This window comes from Triplophysa rosa, linkage group LG20 (assembly GCF_024868665.1).
Source record: "Triplophysa rosa linkage group LG20, Trosa_1v2, whole genome shotgun sequence".
NCBI classification, from domain to species: domain Eukaryota; kingdom Metazoa; phylum Chordata; class Actinopteri; order Cypriniformes; family Nemacheilidae; genus Triplophysa; species Triplophysa rosa.
The window spans coordinates 8,108,248-8,133,733 of NC_079909.1; the positions used below are offsets into that span (position 1 = coordinate 8,108,248).

The 25,486-nt window shown below is 40.1% G+C and overlaps 3 protein-coding genes across 4 annotated transcripts; 1 reads left to right on the forward strand and 2 right to left on the reverse strand.

The window, feature by feature from the left end:
- Positions 1–84: 84 nt before the first annotated feature.
- cdc6 (cell division cycle 6 homolog (S. cerevisiae)) lies at positions 85–5,815 on the reverse strand. The gene is made up of 12 exons (XM_057361537.1): positions 5,433–5,815; positions 4,608–4,855; positions 4,222–4,491; positions 3,939–4,138; positions 3,682–3,836; positions 3,484–3,590; positions 3,216–3,355; positions 2,208–2,308; positions 2,034–2,104; positions 1,717–1,895; positions 1,481–1,621; positions 85–1,393 (listed from the first exon to the last, which is right to left on the reverse strand). The coding sequence occupies exons 2-12, from the start codon at positions 4,846–4,848 to the stop codon at positions 1,304–1,306; spliced, it is 1,695 nt and encodes a 564-aa protein (XP_057217520.1). The 5' UTR covers positions 4,849–4,855; positions 5,433–5,815; the 3' UTR covers positions 85–1,303.
- A 104-nt stretch (positions 5,816–5,919) lies between these two features.
- Positions 5,920–17,205, reverse strand: wipf2a (WAS/WASL interacting protein family, member 2a). Of its 2 annotated transcripts, none has more exons than XM_057361539.1 (9): positions 16,784–17,205; positions 15,367–15,511; positions 15,006–15,130; positions 10,522–10,654; positions 10,286–10,435; positions 9,462–10,151; positions 9,133–9,345; positions 7,412–7,513; positions 5,920–7,179 (listed from the first exon to the last, which is right to left on the reverse strand). In XM_057361539.1, the coding sequence occupies exons 3-9, from the start codon at positions 15,060–15,062 to the stop codon at positions 7,136–7,138; spliced, it is 1,389 nt and encodes a 462-aa protein (XP_057217522.1). In that variant the 5' UTR covers positions 15,063–15,130; positions 15,367–15,511; positions 16,784–17,205; the 3' UTR covers positions 5,920–7,135. The 2 variants fall into 2 exon arrangements, with proteins under 2 accessions (XP_057217522.1, XP_057217523.1); XM_057361540.1 differs by having other exon boundaries at positions 16,284–17,205.
- Positions 17,206–18,250: 1,045 nt separating this feature from the next.
- Positions 18,251–22,655, forward strand: LOC130571539 (uncharacterized). Its single transcript, XM_057362592.1, has 7 exons — positions 18,251–18,414; positions 20,043–20,143; positions 20,281–20,437; positions 20,522–20,771; positions 20,845–20,963; positions 21,091–21,213; positions 21,292–22,655. Exons 2-7 carry the CDS (start codon positions 20,058–20,060, stop codon positions 21,406–21,408), a joined length of 852 nt encoding a protein of 283 aa, XP_057218575.1. The 5' UTR covers positions 18,251–18,414; positions 20,043–20,057; the 3' UTR covers positions 21,409–22,655.
- Positions 22,656–25,486: the final 2,831 nt, after the last annotated feature.

Sequence of the window (25,486 nt, forward strand, 5' to 3'; positions counted from 1 at the left end):
ATCAAGGAAATTGTGATTAACTTTTGATGACTTTATAGTTTTGTGGGCAGATTTAGTCACATTGAAATATTGAATCAGAATGTACCAATGCAAATAAACAGTATATCGTTAATACCGTTATCAGAATATATTTGTGTCAGCTACTAAATGGAGCTAAGAAACTTACTATAATAGTTTTGAGTAGATGGAATATCTTTTAATTACCAGAGTCAATATACAATTTAACAACATCATACAAAAAGAGAGAATATTGCCTTCAAATAAGGATGCCAAAGGTTTCATAAAGAGCTTTGAAGTTTTTTGAAGATGGAGCATGGATGGAATGCTAGGTTTTTTCCAAAACAATGACGAGAACTTTTGATAAACGAATTTACTACAACAAATGTATCAAGTGCAGATATAAGATTAAAGTATTCATACATTTTTTTGCTTGTGTTATAAACACCAAACAGTCTCGGCATGCAGCGAAACCCATTAATAGGAATGTATTAATATTATAGATATCGTTATAGCAAAATTGTCTCAATACGATCATGGTCACTGTATGAAACAATAGGTCTTTCGGGCCTAACATGTTAGAAAAAATAATAGATGTTACATTTGGCATGGTCCATCTGGTGCAATTACTTTATAAAAGGGATTTTTAGGTCATTTGACCCATCCGATACTATAATTAATACCTCCAAGCAAGTTATGATTAGATAAAGAAAAGAGTTTGCTTATGGCACGTTTCCATGTCATCATTTTAAATGCAATAAATATTGTACCGTGGACTTTATACCGAGGTATTATCGTACAATGAAATTTTGATATTGTTACAATGTATGATAAATTTAACAATCCAGAATAACTAGGTTTTCAAAAAATATTAAGTGCATTTTCATTCTATGTTCCACAAAACATCAGTTTAGAGATGGAATACTGTTACTATAACACAGCAGTTACCACCATCCAATTACTACACAAAAACTATTACGATTCCACATTATTGAAATGTACTGGTGTGCATTTCACTTTATTAAAATGTACATCTCAAAATGTTCAAATCAACATTAAAAAGTTGATGCACAAAACAAAATAGGCCCTTTCTTCTGTCTCGTTCAGAAAGAACATGTGCCATTTAAAACAATAAAAATAAGCTGGCAAAAAAAAACTTGACACAAACATAAAATTAAAAACCCTTTTGGATCAAATCTCTTCCAAACTAGCACATAATCTCATTTTAAACAAGACTTTCATGAACGAGTTAAAATATTTACAATGTACTAGGTCTAAAATTAAATAAAAACTACATGTAGCAGCATCATGGCAGACCAGCGGCCAAAATGCTGCCCAGGAGTGTTCGATCCTTAAGCGCGTTCTCCACATCTCGCTCTTCAATCCTCAAAGAGATCTAGAAAAGAACAGTGTCATTTTAGACCTCTCGCTGAATTCTACTAAATAAGATGAATATGAATAAAACATCAGGAAAGACTCTTACTTTAGTCATTCGAGCCTCTTTGGCCTTTTTGAGCGTGAAGATTCCTCTGCTCTCCAGCAGACTGCAGAGAGACAAACACTCCGTCTGTCCAACTCCACCCACCTGCCTCTGTTTACACAGCTTACTGTACACTTCACACAGCTACAGAGAGAAAATAAACAGGGTTAAGTATGTGGGTAATGACTATCATCGAGGACATAATTATAATTCAACTTTAAAAAATAAAGTAAGCTTACTTTTCCCAACTGGACCTCTTTGCTTTTTCCGTTACGGATAACTAGAAGCAGGCAGCACACCAGTAGTTTCTGCTGCAGAGGGAAACTCTCACCGTCCTCTCCGCTGCTGGACGCCATGCGGTCGCCGTACACCTCAGACAAAACCCGGGCCACCTGAGGAACGCTCACCCGTGATGCTGCTGTAAGAGATTACAGACAAATCCATGGTCATATTTTTTCAACACATCATAATTGTGCAATAAATATGTTCTTATTGGCTATGACAAAGTCACATTACATTCACACTCGCAGTGTCAGAATTTTATTAGAATTCTTACCTTTAGGGCTGGTTGAAGGTTCGGACGCTGCTTTAGACCTGTCGCTTGCTTCCACAATCTCCACTGCTCTCCTAATAGATATACATAAAATTCATAAAACCCTCAGCGTACAAAACATCACACCTTATCAGTCAATGTTTTTCAATCTGGTTAGCGTAAAGCTGGTTCGCTTACCTGCAGATGTCGAGAGCTTTGCGAGCGTCTCCGGACACTGCTGAGACTTTCCTTGCACAGAACTGAACAGCTGCTGCATCCAGAAGACCGTCACCTGACACCTGAACGCACAAACACGCCAATGCATTATTGCCTCTGAACACTTCCACGTAAACATGCGACAGTTTGTATTAGAGATGTAACAGTGTGAAAATTTCAGATCTCGGTTAGAGTGAACCACATTATCACTATTACCAATATTACCGCAATTTTATTGACATGTTCTGGAAATGTAAAAAAATACTGATTTAAACCAAATTTAATATCGCGTTCACCTGTAAATGTACTTTAGATTTACATTAAATATATAACATTAATATTAGTTATGGCACGTTGGGGGCATGAGGTAAAAGTTTCATAGTTCAGATTAAACAACCTTAAGTGAGTAAATCAGATTTTCATATAAACGCAACGCAATTCAGCAAATCATCTGTCTGCGCCTGTTGTGAGAATCAGGGTGTACTTTAGGACCCAGGAGAAAGCGGCATGACATCTGCGCTCATAGCAGAAGAAACCAGCTGAACAGAGTTTCAAACTCATCATATCACATCATTTAATGAAAAATGAATAGAAATGATGGGTCTGTATAAAGAAATATGACGTCAACGTGTGTCAGTATATCTAAATTTCCACAAATGTGCACATTTTTGGATTAAAGTTCTAATTAGCCAAGAACTGTCATCACAAACTCACAGGAGCAGACGTAAATAAATAGATGTGTCTCACGTTATTTTGTTCCGAGTGTCAATACTCCTGATTTACTCTCCTGACATAAATGAACAATTTGCACCTACATTATACTCTTGATAACATTGATGCTGGACTGGGTTTTTCAAGCCGTATTACTGGTACGGTTTAACAGTAACTAAAATATGACACGGTAATACTAACCATTGGATGTTATTATCACGGTAAACCATTAAACCGGTAATGGTTACATCCCTAGTTCGTATGTGTACAGATACAAACCTGTGCAATTCGGTCTTGGACGATGGCGTTGAGCTCCTCATGACTGTACGGGGGAAAGTTAAGCAGTTTGGGACGGCAATGCGGTTTGGCCTGCAGTCTGGGGAGAATGCGGTCCGTCAAGTCCAATGCGTTAGCAATCCCTAAGGGGTTCATAGTTCACTAGTCATGTATATAAAAGTACAAACATCTTAATAGTTCAGATATCTTGGTCAGCAATAAAGTTTTATTCAGCATTTTCAAACTGACACGGTACAAAACACCAGCTTACCGATAAGACAGAGGCGAGATTTGGGCAGATAAGGCCATTCGAAGATAGTGTACAGCACCTCTTGAGACTTGCTGTCCAACTGATCCATCTCATCAAGAACCAAAAGGCTGTTGCACACAAAAACAAATGATGATACTATGTCCCACAAACTTATCAGAAAGAAAGGAAAGTTTTTTTTGCACATGAATATGAACTTACACAGTGGGTCCTGAGCCGGTCAGAAATTTCGCTAGCCGAGCTTCACTGTGACCCTTGGAGATCCCCAGTTTTTCACCCAGCAAGGGGAAGATTGCATGAGAGCTTCGCAGATTCATACAGTTGATGACCACCATCTGAATTCCTTTCAACAGAGCCTAGAAATGAAGCAGACGTCATGTGACTTCAATGTATCACCCAAGTAAACACCCATCTTAATTCTTGTGCGAAACCCATTTTCATTTTTTGCTTGAACTCACCTTCCGCTCTTGGAGGACACAGTTCAAACAGGCCGTCTTGCCCGTGCCAGGAGCCCCAGAGATGTAAAGACTTGAAGGTTTTGCTTCCACCACATGATTCTTCAGAAAAGACACAATGGCGGCTCTCTCCGTCTCACGGGAGAGCAGACGCTCTGGTACTGCGGTGTGCAGAGCCTGCTTTACACTTTGATACCCCGACTCTGCAAAAAAGAAAGACCCAAGTGTCAGCATTATTACACATTAGCAAGCATTAAACAAAATGTAAACGTTTCACAAAACTTACTTTTTGTAGTGAAGAGCCGAGCAACAGGCATCTTTCCTTCGGTCTGGAGGAGTAGACTGGAACGAGCAGACTCTTGCGGCTTTTCCGGCGACGGACGGGGAACAGGAGATAGGGGGATTTTTGGTGAGGACGGGACGGGACGTGGAGGGGAGGAGAAGACCGGCGTGTTCTCGTTGAAGGAAAGTTTACGGGGAGAGCATAAAGCAGGACGACTCTGCTTGGGAGGTGAGCCAAACATAGAGGCCGGGAGGTTACATCCATTCTCATCACCTGAAACATCCATGAGACCGCATTAACACATATTCAAGAGTTTAACAAGTACAAGATGTAAACCATGACTAAATACTGTAAGCAATTTGCCAGTATTTTAAATAAAACAAACTCACCCGTGCGTTTGCGAGGACTCAGAGGCAGCCGTTCAGACAGAGAGGTGTTTTTCAACACCGAGCTCCTAGGAGAAAGGGGGATGCTTCGTGGATCCAGCACATTTGTCTTTCTAGGAGACAGTGGGGTTGCCTGTATATCCACAGTGTTCTCAGAGGAGACTTTAGGTCGAGAACCCAATCTGGACGACTTCCGTCTGGGGAACTGTAGGGTGGGCTGACTCTGTGAGCGGGTGCTGGGCATTTTCAGTCTGAAACCAGATCTATTATTATTTAATGTGATCATGCAAATGAATGATTCTTATACTGTTTGTCAGGTCTAGATGTATTCAATAGTGTTATTCAGCACACGTGTGGAATTTAGCAAGTGAGTGTTGTTTATACAAGACGTCCTCTAGGGTGCGAATCATTGACAAAGTGGTGGGGTGTTCAAATTTACATGAAGTAATCTAGCAATACAATGAGATTAAATTTATTTTTATGCATTATCACATGACGTTATATATATATGACGTAAACGCGACGCTTTCATCTTGCATAGCTTCAGGAAGCGCACACATCTTTCACTAGCTCATTCAATTCTTCCACCCCAAACTGAAAAACACATTAACATATTTACAAAAACCGCACACGTCAAAAGGGGTCACTTTATAAATCAGACGAGATTTGATCACAAAACTGTAAAATACAGCCAAGTCTCAGTTAACGTTACACATATGGGTTACTTAGCGCCAAACTATTTACCCAACCGCAAAACAACTGCGAATAAAAAGCATCCAAAACGTCCGTGCGACAACCTTATAAGAAAAATAATACTTTATATCTTACCTGATCCGCAAAATTGTTGATTTATTTCGATAATCGCTGAAAGATCATGCAACTGGTTCCACTTCTCTCACACAGACCGACTTGCCGTCAAACAAGCGCCAAATCCCTCTAAACACTGAACAGCTGACTCCCTGATCTCTGACGTATGCTGATGAAAACGCTTTTCATTGGTTACGGAAGTTAAGCGGCTCTCCAGTAACCAATGAGATTCTTGGCACTTCCCCCACTGACTTGACTGTAAAGGCGGGTTATTTCTTTGTCGATGTTTTGGCGGACAGAATTTCCCGGGAAATGTAAGTGTTACTTTCTGCACATTAAGAGTAAGACACGCACTTATTTAGGCAATACTTCAAATATACGCTGTTTTACAGTTAGAGCATATTGTATTTAGTCTGACTATCATTAAACCTTAAGAAATCCTCACTGTGTAAACTATCAAGTCACCCAATTTAAAACAAGACGAAATTGTAAACAGAATACTGAAGCTCAGACGATTTGTCCCATGCCCTTCTTTATTTCAAATGCATCATATTATCACGGTGTTTAACACATTCTAAAACAGCGTTAAAATGACATTCACATAATATACATAATAGACACCAAATCCCCCAAAATAACTTTTAGAATTACTAACAGCCCAAAAGTGCCTGAACTGAGGCAACCTGACACAATGTTAAACGTGTTATGCTATTTTACTTTTAATACTTACAAATGTCACGCATTTAAAACGAACCCATTGGCAGACGTCCATGCCTGTAGTGTTTATACAAAATCTATTAAAATGTATTTCCTGACATTCAGCTTTAGTTTGAAACAAAAACGATAAAAGGCAATGTATAAATTATGGTACCCAGTTGGAGTAATGGTGCAAATAAGCCACAAGATGGCACTACACAACTGCATATATACAGGTGTATTTGGGAGAACCTGTGGCACTTCATATTTGGTCATTATTGAGCTAAACACAGTTCCCTTTACAGAGGTGAAGCAAATAAAGTGATCAGTGAAACAAGTGTTCTCATTCACACATACTGAGATGTTCAATGAATGTGGCCAGGAGAACAGAAAACTATGGCTTGAAAAAAAATGAACAGCCATTCATAGCTTTTCGTAGTGTATGCAAACACGTTTTTATCAATTTAAACGTAACTCCATCCTGGACACACTATTCTTGATTAAAAAATGTATAAAACACAATAAACAAACATCTAACATAAACTGATACGCAATAAAATGATTGTCCAGAAAACTACAGACGTGACTCATTTAAGAACGTCGTCTTATATGCATAGACATCAATAATCTACAAGTGCTACACATTTTCTCATTTATTAAAACGAAAACTTTGGTCGGTCTGAGGAAGAGGTGGAATGTGTACATTCAACCCCTGGTCAATAGAGTTGTGTGCTCTGGCCGGTCGCTAAACTGTGTCCCTGTTCTCAGGCACAATATTAGAAGGTGCTTTTCTAGGCAGCACAGGGATATTGCACAGTGTTTTTAGGTCTAGAGGTACAGCATTCTGGAGTAGTTTGCATAAGAAATCATGCTGGTATATAGTGTTGTCCTAGGAGTGTTATCCGAGTAGATGTTTGGTATGAATAACTATTGTTTGTGTGGCACCAATATGTACAGTATTCACTATGTACATAGTTGTGTGTGTGTGAATGTTTTGGCATCTATTTTTGGTCCTTTTCCCTGGATGCTCATCTTACAACAGGAGGCAGTGGAGGAGCACCTCTGACCATAGCTGCATGAAAAACGAGAAACAGAAATCAATTATGTCACCATTTTCCTAAACACATCTATTCAGCTATACAACAAACATAAAATTACCCGTGTAATATTATATTTACATGTAATATTAATTTATACTACAATATTATAAATATGACATTTAAACCACAATATTGCAGTCAGTGATCAGACATAACCAGAGTTGGTTTAAATCTATTTTAAGTTCATTATGAACAAGTCTTTACTCTTGTCGGTTTTGCTGGGATAGATCTTCTGGAATGATCTGTATTCTTCTGGAGGGGGAAGGTCTTCTATAGGGTGGAAGGTGTACTTGGATTCGAAATCATCTGAGAAAGTTAAACATATTTCATGAACATGCATAAACATTTAATGCCCTAAAATTCAGGACAAATCTATTTAATCCATATATATATATACTGTATATATATATATTTGCATTTTTTCATGTTTTGATGCTTCATATGTTCTGGAAAACTCTTACCTATCCTCCTCACATGTTAACACTTGGATCTAAATTATTATTTAGCAGATGGGTTTTTTTATTAAAAGGGATATTTCGGCCAAGAAACAAATTTATCCATATTGACAGCGCTATTAACGTTAATGTCTAACTTCCCTTATCCCTCTGCTGCTTGTGAACCTGAAGCTTGTTTTTCCGGCAAATCACACAGGCCTGTGGTAAGCTCTGGTGACGAACGTGGCATTTTTCGTTTTATTCCAATAGGATATCGTCTCCTCTGTGCAGGAGCTTTCGTCACCGTCATTTGCCGGAAAAACAAGCCAATATTTTACTATGTGTTTATCAGAAGAAAGAAATGTATACAGATTTGGAACAAACTGAGGGTGAGAAAATGAAGACAGAATAAAATTTTTTGGGTGAACACTTCCTTTAATCTAAGCCCAGACAAGGAAACCCCTTAAGGGGCAAGTATGGTCCGGCTGTCTGGCCGTTTTCTTTTAAACATTGTTTTGTGTTGCACTGCTTCCTCAGATATTCCCCTGTCACTGAGGAGTCCGGTCACATGACAAAGAAAGCTGATCCTGATTGGCCCTCTTGTGTGCATTCAAAGTGCTGATTGGCTCTTGCAGATAGAACCTTATAGCACCAAATTATAATTCGATTTTGTAGATGGAACCTTTTTGTTTTCTTAAAATAAAGTCCCAAAATCCACACACTTAAAAAAACAATCATGGCATAATGTAAATACGTTGTCACAGAATAAGAATATGTAAATAACTCAATTTAGACCAAAATGTCAGATAGAACCTTATAATACTAAGGCGACGATTTGTACTGCACATGTGTCGAACTCGGACCCAAGAAGCTGTGCGGACGTGTTTGTGCGCGAGACGAACGCGGAAAGTCAAGTATACCCACTCCCTTAAAGATGTTCATTTATTATTTCAATTCGGTTTTAAATGTCCTGTTGGTTGTATTTAGTTTGCCATGTTTGTGTAAAACTAAAACAGGAAGTGCTCCAGTGTTGTTTACGTCTATACCGCAAGTCCTTCATTCAATTCAAGGGTTAAAACGCTTTGCATGTGATCTATGGCTGTCTGCAGGAAGCATAGAAAAAAATACACGATGTCCGGTTTGGTGTGAATGAATGGTGACAATGACCTCATGTTTAAGGACTATTTGACAATACACGGCTGTTCTAAGAAAGCTTTGCTGCCTTGCATAAGGAAATAAGGGCCCATATTTGCATTACTAAGAGGTCATTTGACTACAGGGATATTTTTGAATGCTGATAAAACACTGATGGCTATAGATCCAGTGCGGAAAACTAGCTAGGATTCGATGTTTTGATCTTTAGTCAACTATGAACAGATAAACCTCGTGAATATCGGAGAGAATAAACATGAGTTGATGTTTATTGTGTTAAATCTATTAAATTACAAAACACAGATACAAAATTATTGTTCATGTTTGTATCAGACTTACCAGAAAGAGACTTGGAGTGAAGCGGTGTGTGTCCGTTGCGGACAGGTGGAGGTGGAGGAGGTGGAGGTGCATGTGCTGTAGCCTGACGTCCAGTTGAGGAGAGAGCAGGAGGTTTCCCTCGGCTAGGAGGTTCATTCTGTGACCGGTAAGGAGGTGGAGGGGGTTGCATTTCCCGAACCCCGTTACGAGACCCAGGAGGAGGAGGCTGAGGAGCTGAATGAGCAAGTTATTTTAAATGGCATCTCCATTTCATTGGAGTGTTTAGTGGCTATAGCACGTTTTAAAGAGATACATTTATTCAGTAAATGATAACAAAACAAGAAACACACCTGTGCTACGGCCCACTGGGTCACGTGTCGGTGGCGGGGGTCGTCGGTTCTGTTGGGAAGGGGGTGGAGGAGCCTGGCCGCGAACATTAGCGTTGGAATGGCCTCTCTTGTTCAGCGAGTTTCGCCTCTGTGGTAACTCGGGCGCTGGGTCACCATTGGAGACATTAGGTGGCTGTCGATAGGGAGGTGGGGGTGGGGGAGCACTGGAGGAGCTAGAGGACGAAGAGGAGCGTGATGAAATGGGGGGGTTTCTAGTAGGTCCATCACGGGAAGAAGATGGTGGGGGAGGAGGCCCTTTGTTTACAGGGGGAGGAGGCCCTTTGTTTACAGGTGGAGGATGCCCTTTGTATACAGGCCCTTTGTTTACAGGTGGAGGTGGAAGGGGTTTCTCACGACTCCCAGATGACGACCCAGAAGCCTGATGGTTTGAGGAGGGTCCACGGTTGCCGCCGCGATTGAACGGCGGAGGTGGAGGAGGGGCGGAGCTGCTAGGTTTAGTGGAACTGCTGACAGCAGATGGTTTGGTGACGTCCGGCAGTGATGGGCGATGGTTTCGTGACGTCTCAGGAGCTGAGGGGCGATCTCCTTCACCACTACGTCCAGAACCATCAAGCTCGGAATGACTCGCAACACGGGGTACTGCGGGGCGAGAGCCGGGTGGTCGCAGTGCTGACCTTCCTACAGAACTGTCTGTGAGGACACATCAATTAAAAACAATTCTACAATAACACAAGCAACATAAACTCTGGACACGTTTAATGCAACATTTTTGTAATATTTTTGGAGATTGTCAATACAAAGTCATTCATCTGACCAACACATACCTCCAACTGGTCGTAGTTTAGGCACTCCTCCGCTGAACAACCCACCCATGGCCATCGGCCCAGAACCACCTCCAAACCCTCCACCACCACCACCACCACCACCACCACCTCCTCCACCTCCCCCACTGCCACCACTTCGACCTCCAGTTTCTGTCATGAAAAGTATTGCATTATTAGCTATAGATCTTCTCAAACGTGTATTTTCAACCAAGCATGAATCCAACCCGATAACCTACTTTCAATTATAGGCGCACTTCTGTCATTGACCGCGTTGGTTTTCTTTAGGTTGGTGCCTTTGCAGATGTCTGACAGCAGAGCTCCTCTTCCCTTGGCTTCATCTCGATTCAGTTTGGGAGGAGAGGTGTTTGCCTGAATGTAAACAAATTCAAAGGTATCAAGAATGATATCCAACCACTAATTTAAGTATTTTCAGATATATAACAATTTTTAAGCTATGGATAAAACATACAACACTTAGGTGTTGGCCCACTATGCAAAAGCAAGAAAACAACCATAGCTCTTTACTTAAAATATACGCCTGTTATGAAAACAAAGCATACATATTGTGCAATTACTGCCTGTCATTCGAGTTTGTGACAAAACATTTTGCAGTGTTTACGTATAGTTTTTTATGGCATTATATAATTCATTAAAATAGAAGTTTAATGTGTTTCACAAAGTACAAGTTGATTTTATAATGCCTACATTTTTTGCATTTTATGTTAAGGTGAATAAAAGACTATTTTTCCCTTTATATTTCATCATTGAGGATTTCTTTAAAAAAGTCTAAAAACCTAGTCTTGTTCTCGTGAACCCAGTCTCGTCTCGTGAGATAAGTGTCTCGTCACACCCCTATTGAGCAACATAATTATCTTATTTATCATTATTTATCTTGAAGTTTCAGAGCTTTAATTCTGAAGATGTGGATTGAGCACCACTTTCTCAAAAATATAACATTGAACACCTGAAAATAATCCAAATAGTAGTTTATTTTATTTTACATCTTTAATTAGCATCATAACTAGTGATATTTGACTAAATTGGCCCCTAACAGAAAGGTTTGTGATACAAGTCCAATGGTGTAACTAGTTACACTGTTTGAATTTTCAATTGAAAATCTAATTTGACAGGTATAAATGGACACCTATGTAAAAAAATATGGCATTGATTGGAATATTTCAGATGACATTCTTAAAGTCATTTCTGTCAGGACCACTGTCGTCAAATATTTAAACAATAACAATATTTAAGGTTGTTGGAATGAAACTGTTCTGGGCTAACTCTCCGCCTGTCCATGCAGCCTTGCATAGACAGAGCGCGAGCGCAGCAAAACATGTCCCCCCACCTGGGGAACCAGAAGAGTTCATGATGCGTAACAGGATTTCCAGGGCTCTAGAGTGTGACCAATTTGGTCGCACATACGACTTGATTTCTCAATGGTGCGACTAAGAAAAATCTGAGGTCGCACCGGTGCAACCAGCCGTTCGAGGGAGAAAAAAAGTCTCCGCGACTCTGAAAGTCTCCCTGTGATTCAACAACAGACACACATTAGGCCCATATCGTGGTCTAAACCAATCAGAGATAGTGAAGGGCGGACCCCCCTCTGATCGGCCGTGGTCCAGATTTTCCAGTACGTGTGTGTACCAGAGGTCGCGTTAAATGAAAATTCTCTGTCATTGACAAAAAATGATTACCAGTGACGGAAAAATCTGAAGGCCGTCTGTCAGCTATTTTGACGGATTACAATGAGAGCAATTTGTAACTCCCCGTTTCCCTTCATTAGAGCGTGATATGCTCGCGAAGGGACGTGCGTGTTTTCACCTGTCATTGTTACTGACTAGACATACAGTATGTGATGCGATCTGGGAAAACCCGTCGGAAGTCGCGCTGGGACGCGGGAAAGACAGTTCACCTATCAAAGTAAACCACATAACATGAAGAATGACGGAGTATCAATGCACATTTCCCGCCAGTCCTGTGTAAACTACGGCATGCAAAGTTTTTTATACAATGTTTTCATGAGATGACAGAGCTCCCCGTCTGCAGCACCGGGAGTTATCCGATCGCAAAACATACAAGGGATGATCAGAAGTCTAGACACTATGCACATGATAAACAAGGTAAAACTTGCTTCACTGCTTATTAGTTGTTGTCCGTAATGTTTGTTAGTTTCCTTGTGCAGTGATAATGGCAGAGCTCTCGTTATTTAAGTGTGCCCGCACCATTTTCCTTGCTTTCGTTTTATTCAAACGGTTTTGTACAGTATTTTTAGACTTCAACACTAGGAAATGTTTTTTTATTAAATTGTTATTAGAGTAAGTCTTTTACCACTGTAAAGTGACTTTTCAGAATCAGAATCAGAATCAGAAGAGCTTTATTGCCAAGTGTGCTTGCACACACAAGGAATTTTCTTTGGTGTTGGAAGCTTCTAGTACAGACATTTAACACAATGACAATACAATATAATACGATTTACAGTCTAAAAGATTCTAAATTGTGCATATATAAAAATAAAGACTTATTTTACTTGTGATACTGGACTGTTGTGCTTTTATTTTCATCGCTTAACTTTAAACCCGTTTTCCTCCAAATTCCGTTCCTGAAAATCATAGCGCTTCAGCCGAACTCAGCCATAACTTTTGTTACATATGCAAGGTATGAGCAAAATAAAAACTGATTTGGAAAGGGCTTGAATATGGTATCAAAAACTGTAATATATAAATTTGCACCATGTGTTGGGGTTTCCCAGATCGAATCACATATGAACATAAACATTAAAACATTAAATATATAGATGAATATAAACAACAACTGCTTTATTGGGCATTCAGTTGTATTAAAATACAACAAGTTCCGAGACGCAAGTACAGCGTGATGACGTCACGAACATACTAATTACCACCTAACGCCACCTTGCACCATAGTGACTGGTAATAATAAATTATGACGGATTTTTTACGAGCCTGTCAGTCAAAATGATGGACAATAAAAAAGTCTAGCGCGACCTCTGGTGTGTTCGTGTGAAAATGCGTGTGCTGCAGTCAGACAGAGAGGGGAGGAGCCTATAGGCAGTCAGTTAAACAGAGAGGGGAGGAGCCTATAGGCCCGTCAGTTTAACAGAGTGGATGTAGCCGCGGATGATGAGAGAAGATGAAAAGAACGATTGACAACTTTTTCGTGAATAATGTTAAGTTAAGGCCTGATCCGTCCGAAAATCATAAGCAATGCTCTGACACGGAGCCATCAACCTCCCAGGTTATGTCAAGCCCTGGTCCATTTATCTTGAGATGTTTTAAGTTTCAGTTCAGTGAAGCACTTTAAGCACCAACACTTTTTCAGTAAGTTACCTTTCTTGTAGAATTGTGCTTCAAATAAAGAACTTTATGTTGACCAGATTGTTAGTTAATCATTTACAAGTCACTTTTGCCTATATGGACAGCGATTTAAAAAGAAATGAACTGGTAAAATGGCGGTGTTAAAGGCGATGCGGTCGAAAATTTGGGTGCACCTAACTTTTGTGCTGGTGCACCTAAGATAAAAAATTAGGCGCACCAGTGCAAAAAGTTAGTCTAGAGCCCTGATTAAATTAAAATGATCCGACAGATACAGGCAGATATGTAGGAGATGGGGATGGAGGTGGGTTTTTAGTGCGACACGACTGAGCAGCTGATAAGGAGCAGAGAAAGGCGACATAAATAGGAAGCAGTCTTGTATGTGTTGTATGACTATCGGTTAACGTTGATTAGCTGCACCTGATGTGATCGGCTGATGCAAGCTAGACTCACGTGACCTGCCAGAACTGACGCTACGCTTGATTCTCATTTCTATAATAATGAATTATCAATATATTTTTGGGGTCATACCATTTGACATGCATACCTAAGAATACCTGACCATACCCTTAAAATGTCAAATTATCTCACATTTAAAAAAGAGTTTCTAACCTTTGCATGCAGTTAGCATCACCAGGGGTTCTTCTTTGTGATTTTATTTCCTGTCACATGTCTTCTTGCATAATATTAACAAAATTGTTCCTTGAATGGTGGTTACACCACCTTGACATTTCATGAATTTGACTTGACTCACACGATTCCCCAAATTAATTATAACATGAAGAACAATGGTGTTCCATTAACTTTTATTTACTATTAAATAAGACTAATGTAAGATTATGCCAAGCTATCTGATATGGTGTTTTGGTGAGAATTTCACCTTTTTTAAACAAGGTGATTTTTTACGGTTACACCACATAGACATTTCTGCAATCATTCCCCAATTATTCTCTCAAAATGAATTAAAACCAAAATTTGGTCTTGGTCCTCAGAAAAGAGAATGTATGCAAGTTAATTTGCAAATTTATTTTACAATCAATAATTAAATTAAATCACAGGGAATAGATATCTGCCAGATGTTTGTGTGCTATCAGGTTTTTTTCTGTTTTATCATCAACCAGGTGTAAATCACTACGCAAATTACTAAAGTATCACAATTCGATGTATCATTTACATCTGTAGCACAACTGTGCAGGGCAAGTTACACATTGCTTAGTGTTAAATAAAGGTAAATGTGAAGCTTGTCTAAGCAAGCACTTGTAATATTTTAAAAGGGCAATATAGAGATTATAGACAGGTTATCATCATTCAGAAGCAAGTAGGAGAATGAATTGTTCTGTCTCAGTGATGGTTTTACAGATATGACACCAGCTCTGCTTTACACTGACCTGACTTAAGGTGGGGGGTGGTGGGGGTCCAGGTGGAGGGGGAGGAGGAATGGGCATGTTGGTGAATTCTGAAGACCTCAGCGGTCACTTCAATCTTCGTTTGTTGACTATTCCACAAAACAGCTCTGCAAGGTGAATTACAACCAGTTTCATTTCAGTTGCACAGATATTTTAGAAGTACTTGAGGAAAAGAGAAAAGGAAGCATAACTCTATATTTCAGACCGGTTAGCGTCATTAACATCACACTACCCCACAAACCATGACAGTTCCAGAAACTACAATGCATAGGACAGCAAGCTTGGCACAGTACGCTATTGTAACAGGTAATAGTTTCAAAAGTATTTAGAAGGTTAAAAATACCTTTTCACTGTGGTTCCAAAGGGACACTCCAGAAACTTGGCTTGAAGTTTCTTTTTCCTGACAGTTTTGAGAGAAGTGATCGCTCGGATGAAGTGGGGTGATACAAAACTTTAGCAGGGCTAACTGGAATGTTGTTTAGCAGGATCTAGGATCACACAACGACTAATGTTAGTTTGAAATGGGGGAAGCACAGTAACCGAACCAGAACGGAGCCTTAACCTATGTATAAAGAGAAAGGGTCATCTTTATTACACGAACAATCTTTGTATTTGACACCCCATAGTTGCTTTAGACTATGTGACTATGGATGCATGTTATTTTCTATGCAAAACAACATTGAAAGACAAGCAATGTCCCTGAGAAGGACTGTTGGAAAAAAAACAGAGATAATTAATCATTATAAAACTGACTTATAAACAGAACTACTTCCGTTCTGAAATCATGACCCACTTGCAAACACAAGAACCATAAAAAGTTTAAAATTAGTAGAACAAACAGCCAGAATAAATTTCATCTCCCAAAAAAAGCAGTTTTTGAATATGCTGTGAAATGGCCAGAAACATTGCTGAGCTCCAGAAAAACAGGCTTCAAGAAACATTCTTGACATTGTCATATAACAGGCCAAAACAGGCAGTATATCTCAGCTCTGATCACCCATATAAAATCTACCAGGGCCTTCTTTATTACACCCAGAACATGGATTTCTGTTTCGATTATGCTTTTGTGAATAATTACCAGCAAAAAAGTGCATGAGATAAAAAGTAATAAAACCAGCTTTCAGTTCCTGCACTCGAACTGACAACAGTTAATGCATATCACAATTAACATTAAAACACTGACATAGAAATTACTGGTGTCATATAAAGTCAACTACGGTCATGTTAAAAGTTTTGATGGAAGTGAATATATTACATTACCTTTTTGTTGGTCGACTGAATATTTCAGGACAAGGAAATAAATAACGTGAAAATAAACGCGAGTGTCGATAGAGACGGCGAGTTGTACGCGTAACGAAAATGTGTAACTAGCGTGCACAGACTGAAGTGACCATACCTGTCAAACCATAAAAGATCCTAAAAATCAGTCGCGAAAAGTTTTACAAGTTTACATGTAACTTAGGCAATGGCACAACTGGAACAAAAACCAGACTTTAAAGAAAGAAAAACGCGAAGGATGTCTTTGGAGAAGCCAAACGAGCCTAAAAGAAAAACAAACGTAAAGCTTTAACTTATGTGGCTGAGGATTTTTTGTTGTTGTTGTTTAATATTCGTTGACACAACTCTCGAGAAACATTGTAAATCGGCTGTACATGAGGTGTACGTTAAAACATGTCATAAGAACGGCAACAAACAAATAAACACGAAAAGTTGTTCCTCTCTTCCGGCTGTAAAAATGTTGGCAAAGCTTCATGGCTTACCTGTCTGTCGCGCTTTAAGATTTTGTCCCAAACAACATTAATGTTAAATAGTATCAGATGGATCTTCCACCGATTACTTGTTTTGTATCCAGCCACCGAATAAAAACTGGTAACTAAGTAACGTTAACTAAACGGGAGAAAACTTGCTGTCGTCCGCTGTCATACTGACAACTCTATAAATGAATCCCAAATAGGTCACAGCGTAAAACGGTAGCAAAAACGTCAAGAATCAAAAAATCGGATTCCTGCTTGCTAATAACATCGCTGCCCTGTGATTGAGGGCGACATAACTCTACTGACTTACTGGGTTTGAGCGAACCCAGTTCTACGAAATCCCGGAAATCCAGGAGTCGGTACAAAATGGAGGCAAGAAGCGACCGAAAAACTCCGATTACAACCGGAAAGAGAGACCTGTAACTGCATGACCAAACCTCTTTAGCTTACAGGAATGAACTTTGGTTGTTAGCATCTGGCCAAATGCAAGCGTATTTATTTCACTGAAGTGAACCCCCTCTCATAAATCTGTTTTAAAGGGATAGTTCACCCCAAAATGAAAACTATGTTATCATTTACTCACCCTCAGATTGTTCCAAACCTGTATACATTTCTTTGTTCTGCTGAACACAGAGAAAGATATTAGGAAGAATGTCAGTAACCCCCATTTACTGCCATAGTAGGGAAATACTATGGGAGTCAAAGGGAATGAGATGTGTTTGGTTACTGACCTTCTTCTAAATATCTTTCTATGTTTTTAGCAATGCAAAGAAATTTATACAGACTTGGAACAATCGGAGGGTGAGTAAATGACGACAGAATTTTCATTTTTGGGGGAACTGTCCCTTTAAACCAGTGGTTCCCAACCTGAGGTCCGCGACCCCCTTAGGGGGGCGCCAGAGTTCACATGAGTGGCGCGGGATTTGACATGCTTTGACGTTAAATATAGCGGCATAAATGTTCCACTAATCATTTTAAATAAAAATATTTTTGTATGTTTTAAAAAAATCATGTGCTTACAATGCCAAGATAATGCAGTCAAAAATAGTTATATCTTGTATAAAATAATTATTTCAATTTTTCCGGCTCCATCGGCATTCACACGGGGCTTCGCGGTAGCCAGAAGCACTGTTATTGGCTGTTCTCGCTATGAGACTCACATGAGAAACGTCCTCTGTCTCTGTTGTTCTGAAGAACAAAGGATGCGTAAATGGCTGCCGCCGCCTCCCTTTTATACCCGTATGCATGGGGCGGGGACTGGCGTGCGTGTGCCATTCGCCAAAGCCCATTGGCATTTTAAATTCCTCTCAGAGATGATTGGTTCTCAAGATCAAACCCCAGTCTTTCTCTCAACACAACGTCGAGAGACCGTGTTCTCTCACGTGTTCTCTCCTTATGAAAGATTGTATGTCAATCGGGTAGAATTTGGGTAATGCTTTAGATTACGACCTGCAAAGAACTGCTTAAGTAAACTGAATTCATGGTGTTTGTGAATTCATGGTGTCATTCAAGTTTTCGTAACTATAGTGTTCCTATATGTGTGGGTATAAGGGAACAGTATTTTAAGTTTGGGTATAAGGGGTAGCAACCAGATATAAGTGGGGACTTGTTACCTTTTTGTTCCACGAAGTTACAGGGTAAGAACAATAATTATACACACAATCTGATATCCTTGACTCTGAAACCTTCATTTAAAAAACAACTTATTTCAAAATACATTTGCAATCTTGTTTATTTATTGGCTACTTCCTCCTCTTATTTCAAAACAGATTACCAGCAATTGCAATAGGAGATGTATAGGTATACGTAATATTAAAATACTTGAATTATAAATATGTATTTTTTCATATTTAAAAAATACTTTGCCTTCAAGGATATCAGATTGTGTGTATTTTTACATTTAAATTTACATTTATGCATTTGGCAGATGCTTTTAGGTACTACAAACAAAACAACATTGTGGGTACAGAACTGAAGTGAACAACGTGTTGTTAATGGCATATTTAAAACACATCAGAGAGCGTTTTCACCTGAATCTGAGGTGCAAGAAAACAATAGTGAAAGAAGTCTTAAAGGTGTGATGAACTGGGCTTGTTTATTGTTTTATGCTGTTGTATAAGGTCTACGTATGACGTTAACGTGGTTTTTACATTCAAAAACATCAAAATCAATAAGTAATAGGCTATTTTCTACCCGGGTTTTGAGGCAGTCTCGACAAACGATTGGTTTGAATGGGCGTTCCGCCATGAAGACTTGGAAGTAAACGCCCACTGCTATGATTGGATAGCAGTTTGCGTAGTAAACTTAGTTGGAGCCTTCTGTGAATTTGGTTAGACACTTAACGTAGTTACACACAGGGCATATCAAGCGATCTCTAACAAAGCAATAGTGACGCATAGTACAAAAATGTTTTACTGACATAAGATTGCTGCGCCGTTCCTATCGTATCCAATATCGACGGCACAGCACTGCTTTAATTTTAGTCTCTCCGCAAATCCATCGTCGACCTGTGCCTTGTTCACAAAATTGTGTTAAAAAAAAAAAAAGTTTTACCCACGTGAGCTGGAACGCCTTTAAAAATATACTTTAACCATGCATTACTAATGTGGGAATCCGAAGGAAGGTTATGCAGCGACTGTGTTCCACAACCAGGCACTGACTCCACAATATTTTGGGATCTTTAACGGCATGTTTATTGCTTGCTAGTTCTATCTGGTTCCTCGCCATTTGTGTTACTTAAGTACTGTCATGCACGAACCAGTGGGTGGGGCTAGAGAAGTAGTCGTTGATATTCTCCTGTGGAGGTGGTGTTCAACCTATCAATAAGTGCATTCCAGAACCTGCCGTTTGCTGGGCCTGGTGTCATTAACAGTTGTAATCTCAGTAACAAGGACGTTTTCTGTTCTGACACTTACATGATGTTCACATGAATACAATTCCCTCTTACAAAACAAAAGCTTGGGTTAAAATTGTGGTTTTAATTCATGGTAGAAACATCTGATACGTTTTACATACGTTCTTAATTAAAAACATTTTGCAGACATCTTCAAATGTCTATATGACATCTGACAGGAAACGTCTCGGAGACGTATTGCAAAGCAAACATCATGCAGATGTAAATACAGGTCTCCCACATGTTACTATATGTGTTCTATCAGGGTGGCAGAGTGAAATCAGTCATGGCATGTCATACAATAACCGCATTTTGTAGTAAATATCACTCTATATTTCGTTGTTTATTTTTTTCAAACTTTTGTAATTACAGATCAATGGAAACCTTATGAAAGATTTAAAAATCAAATCTCGACTGTGTGAGATGCATTGTGAAAATGGGCCAATAAAAAAACTAAAAGCAACAATAAAGAGGTACTATATTTACATTTTTAACTTGATATTGCATGTACATCCAACATAAAGAAAAATGTTTTTGTATTCAGTGATAAAAACTAAATATTTGCCATGTTGTTTTTCAAGCTGTTTTTAATGCAATTTATGATTTTAAGGGCCCTTTGCAAAATGGCTCAAGAAAATCCCAAAAGCTGGGATAAACACGTGGACAAACTCATGTTTACATTAAGAACAAAAATAAAGAGTTCCCCCTTTCAAAGACTATTTGGACATGAGGCACGCCACCCATCAAAAGTCCCTAAACACTTTAAGGTGGGTGTGAATTGTCTGTTATTGATTTAATGTGATAAATTTGAGACATGTTAAAATGGAAATAAGTTAGAACTTATTTTACAGGTTGCCAGTCCGGCATTATCAAGCCCGTCGTCTGAGGAATCCCCATCCAGCCCAGCGTCTGAGGTATCCCCGTCCAGCCCAGCGTCTGAGGTATCACCATCTGACCCAACGTCTGAGGCATCACATATGTCAGACACGTCCACCACTCCAGCTGCTGGAAATACATACATCGTAACACCAACAGCCACCCATGATCCAGCTGAATTTCCAATTTGCTTGAAAGCAATAGATTCAGAAATCATTAACAGACGTAAGTGAGAAACCATGTTACCCATATAATACATGTATTATGGAAAGTCATCTCATAATATATATCTTTTTAGATATCGATGAGGCCTGGGCTGGAAAAAAAGTCCAGGTGTTACTATCGAAGATTGGACCATACAAAATATTTTATTTTGACATTTATAACATTTCATCACAAAAACAACTTGAATGTGAAGTAAGACAATTAAATGTTTAAACAATCTTATTAAAGGTTTCAGTGATTACAACTATAGATAAGGACCGCTTGTGGAAATGAAACTATTTATCTGTTAATCCCCAATTGTTTTTATTTGTTCCTGTAGGTCATGAATGGATACATGACAAGTGTAATTAGAAATCTAAATGAAAATTCTCCCAAAAAAGCATTATTAATTGATTCAAATGAAATGACAGGGATATGGAAAGGAAATGCTTGGAAGCTGAAGGTTTGTTGGGTTTCTTATTTCCAGAAATTGATATTAAAAATGTTAAATAAATAATATTATAATACTCCTGTTTTTCAGATTGACCTCACAACGTACAGTTGTGTTTTAGGCTTTGTGAATGATCACAATCACTGGACTGTTGTGGTAAATGGAACACTTTACTTTAAAAAGACTTTCAAGATTTTCTATGATTAGATGCAGATATGGAATGCATTATGAATTATGTATATTGTATAATGCTTTTATCATAAATGTTTCGGTTACAACTGTAACCTCAGTTCCCCGAATAGCGGAACGAGACATTACCATATGGGACTCCTCCCCCTTCTGGACCCTTGTGAAGTAGTATAGGCTCACGCCAGTGTCAATGCACTGGACAATTGCCCTGTGGCATGCATACATCTAATTAAAGCAGCGGCAATTCCGTCAGAATCTAACCGAACGCTGACAGATATGCTGCGTGCACGGCGAGGTTTGGTAATGTCAAGTTCTGCTATTCAGGGAACCCAGGTTACATTCATAACCGAGACATTTCCCATCACTGCTTCACTCAACATTACCATGTGGGACAATAATAAAATCCTACCGTGGGCACGGCACAGACAAGGAATGACTCTGTATACACTTTTAATAGCAATATCGACCCCAAGCTTCTCTACGCTGTGCTGAGAAGCTTGGTCAGTGATAAGTCAATTCAACCAATGAGCAAGCAGCACCCATGCTCTAAAAAAATTGCATACTGAGGGAAATACGTACTACACTGACAGGGTTGGCAAAATATAGTAGTATACTATAAAGATAGTAAAGTGACACTGCCGAAGCAGGGACAACTGTACCTAATAAGAACAGAAGGTCTTATTAACTATCACACAGCTCATGCTTAAAATGCATACAGAGGAAAAGACACTGCTGCACTAGTAGGGCAGGCTAAAATAGAAGTAGAAAATGTGTATGCCAGCACAGTGATCTTGCCGAAGCGGGGCTTACTGTAATTGTTCCCTGAAAAGCACTCTCAGAACTAAAGAATGTATATCCAGTTTATGGAATCTGGCTAACGTGTTCTGAGAAGACCAGCCAACCGTGAAACAGATCTCCTGAATAGACGTACCTTTTGCCCAGCTCCACAAAGAGGCGATGGCCCTAAAAGAGTGAGCTCGAACTTTAAGCGGGCATTCTTTACATTGGCTCGAATTTGCCTTCGCGATAGCATGCACAATCTAGTGAGAGAGTCTCTGTTTGGAGACAGCTCTTCCTTTCGCGCAGCCAACATAGCAAACAAAAAGCAGGCTAGCCTTGACAAAATGCAGCTGTGCGTTCAATATACTCCCTTAAGGCCTTAACTGGGCAGACAGCAGGCTGAGCTTCAGCACTCTGCGAGGACAATAGAACAATACCAATGGCCGTACGGAGGGAGGATGTAGCCTCCTTGCTCCTCTGAGAAAACTGTCCACCAGCTGGTGCTTGCCAATCAAGAGGCCGTCAATCGGGGAGCGAAAAGAGGGAATAGTAGCCACATAGACTTTAAGCGTGGATGGCTGACTGCCATTATCCATCCTGTGCTGGAGGAAAGTCAAGATATCCATCACAGAGCTCTTGAATGGGTCCCGCAAAGCCGGGAACCAAGGCTAGCTCGGCCAATACGAGGCGACGAGGATCACTAACGCTCTCTCCCTCCTGATTTTGCAAAGAGTCAGAAGCAAAATCTTCACTGGAGGAAAAGCATACAGTCTGGCTCTCAGCCAGCGCAACGTCAGCGCATCTCCCGGGAGAGGGGCTTGGGGTAGCAAGACGAATAGCTGGCAATGCATGTTCTCCCTGAAGTGACTCCATATCCAACTGACTGAGCTCTGAAGCCTCCACTCTCCCTGAGGTATCCCCATACTTGATAAGATATCGCCCGCGGTTCAGGGGGCCGGGAATGTGCGCCTCTCTGATAGAGAGGAGATGGCAATCCGCCCATGGCAGGATAGGGCTCTAGATTGAGCAGCACCTTGGTGATTTATGTACGATTTATGCTGCCGAAACCATGAGATCCAGCAATCTCTGAAACTCTTTTAAATAGACATTTTTTCCCACCGTGAAGCGTTACAGCACTGACAAGATTGCGCTCACACGCTCCTGTGAAAGGTGAACTCGATTCTCGAAGGAGTCGTAACATACACCCAAATAAGTTGTCTTTTGACTCCGAAAGAGCATGCTTTTCTGTCTGTTCGCTCAAAAACCCAGGGAACTCTGTGTGGCTTAATAGCACTTCTTTTGAATGGGCCATAATTAGCCAGTCATCCAGGTAATTCAGAATGTGCACGTCACTCTACCGGAGGGGGCGAAGTGCCGCATTCACACACATCGAGAATGTCTGTGGAACTAATGCCGAGCCAAACAGAAGAACAGTGTATTGTTTAGCGGCACCCTCGAATGCAATCCTTAGAAAGTGCTGGTGGCGTGGGGCTATTTGGACGTGAAAGTATGTGTCATTCAGGGCCAGCATGACGAATCTGTGCCAGGATCTGTCTCAAGGTCAACATTTTGAAGGGCCATTTCCGGAGCACTTTGTTTATACCTATCAATCCAAAAGTGACGTAGCCAGCCGTCTTTTTTCAATCAACAATCAACACTGGCGTACGAACGACAACTGAAATAGTGTTAGCTTACCTACGGAGAACAGAAGAACAGCCTGTTGCGTAGTGGCGAAAGTTTGCATTTGGCAGGTAGCACAATTTGACTGAAGAGATTATCTTGGTCAGTTTGTAAATGGTCGTGTTATAAAACCAAAGCAAAATCGAAGATTACAGATCAGTATCAGAGTTCAAAAACAGTTTAAAAACATGTATTCCGAAGAGCAGCGGCAGTCAAACACTCAACTCAACTTTATTTATATAGCGCTTTTTACAATTTAAATTGTTACAAAGCAGCTGTACATGAAACATTTTGACTATAATCAAAACTTGAAGATATACAAGTAAAAACAACAAAAAGTGAAAACGCAGAAGACAGACACGCGCGCACACACAGGTTCAAAAACACCCACATACAAAACACAGACTCACAACTCCACACTCACAAAATACACACGTACTAACACACTCGTGCGCACACACACGCGCACAGTGGTTATCACGGAGAACCACACATTTAAGTTAAAAGAGAGAGAAACATATATCAAATATTAAATAGACTATACATTTGTATATGTAATAATAAATAAGTTAAGTAAAACTTCTAATACTAAAGCAGCCTGAACACTGCTAAACACGCCAGTGTTTGCTTAACCGGCAGGATGTGCGTCTTCAGATCACACATTCATTTTAGTGATAGAGAGGAGATGGCAATCCGCCCATGGCAGGATAGGGCTCTAGATTGAGCAGCACCTTGGTGATTTATGTACGATTTATGCTGCCGAAACCATGAGATCCAGCAATCTCTGAAACTCTTTTAAATAGACATTTTTTCCCACCGTGAAGCGTTACAGCACTGACAAGACAGCGCTCACACGCTCCTGTGAAAGGTGAACTCGATTCTCGAAGGAGTCGTAACATACACCCAAATAAGTTGTCTTTTGACTCCGAAAGAGCATGCTTTTCTGTCTGTTCGCTCAAAAACCCAGGGAACTCTGTGTGGCTTAATAGCACTTCTTTTGAATGGGCCATAATTAGCCAGTCATCCAGGTAATTCAGAATGTGCACGTCACTCTACCGGAGGGGGCGAAGTGCCGCATTCACACACATCGAGAATGTCTGTGGAACTAATGCCGAGCCAAACAGAAGAACAGTGTATTGTTTAGCGGCACCCTCGAATGCAATCCTTAGAAAGTGCTGGTGGCGTGGGGCTATTTGGACGTGAAAGTATGTGTCATTCAGGGCCAGCATGACGAATCTGTGCCAGGATCTGTCTCAAGGTCAACATTTTGAAGGGCCATTTCCGGAGCACTTTGTTTATACCTATCAATCCAAAAGTGACGTAGCCAGCCGTCTTTTTTTGGGACAACAAAATAGCGGCTGTAGTACCTGCTCTAATGCTCACTTGGAGGGACAAGCTCTATCGCTCCTTCTCAAGCAGACTTAGAATTTCTTATCTCAGTACTGGGCCATTTTGAGGCAGGTCTATATTGGAGCGAATAGCCGCGCTCAATCACCTCCAGAAGCCAGCTCGAAATTCCTGTGAGAGCTCTCCACACTTCTAGGAAATGAGCGAGGGGTGTTACCCATTCTGTCTGTCCCTGAGAAGCCCGAGCCAACTCCCGGTTTAATGGCCACATCCTCTGCAGGGAGTTGCG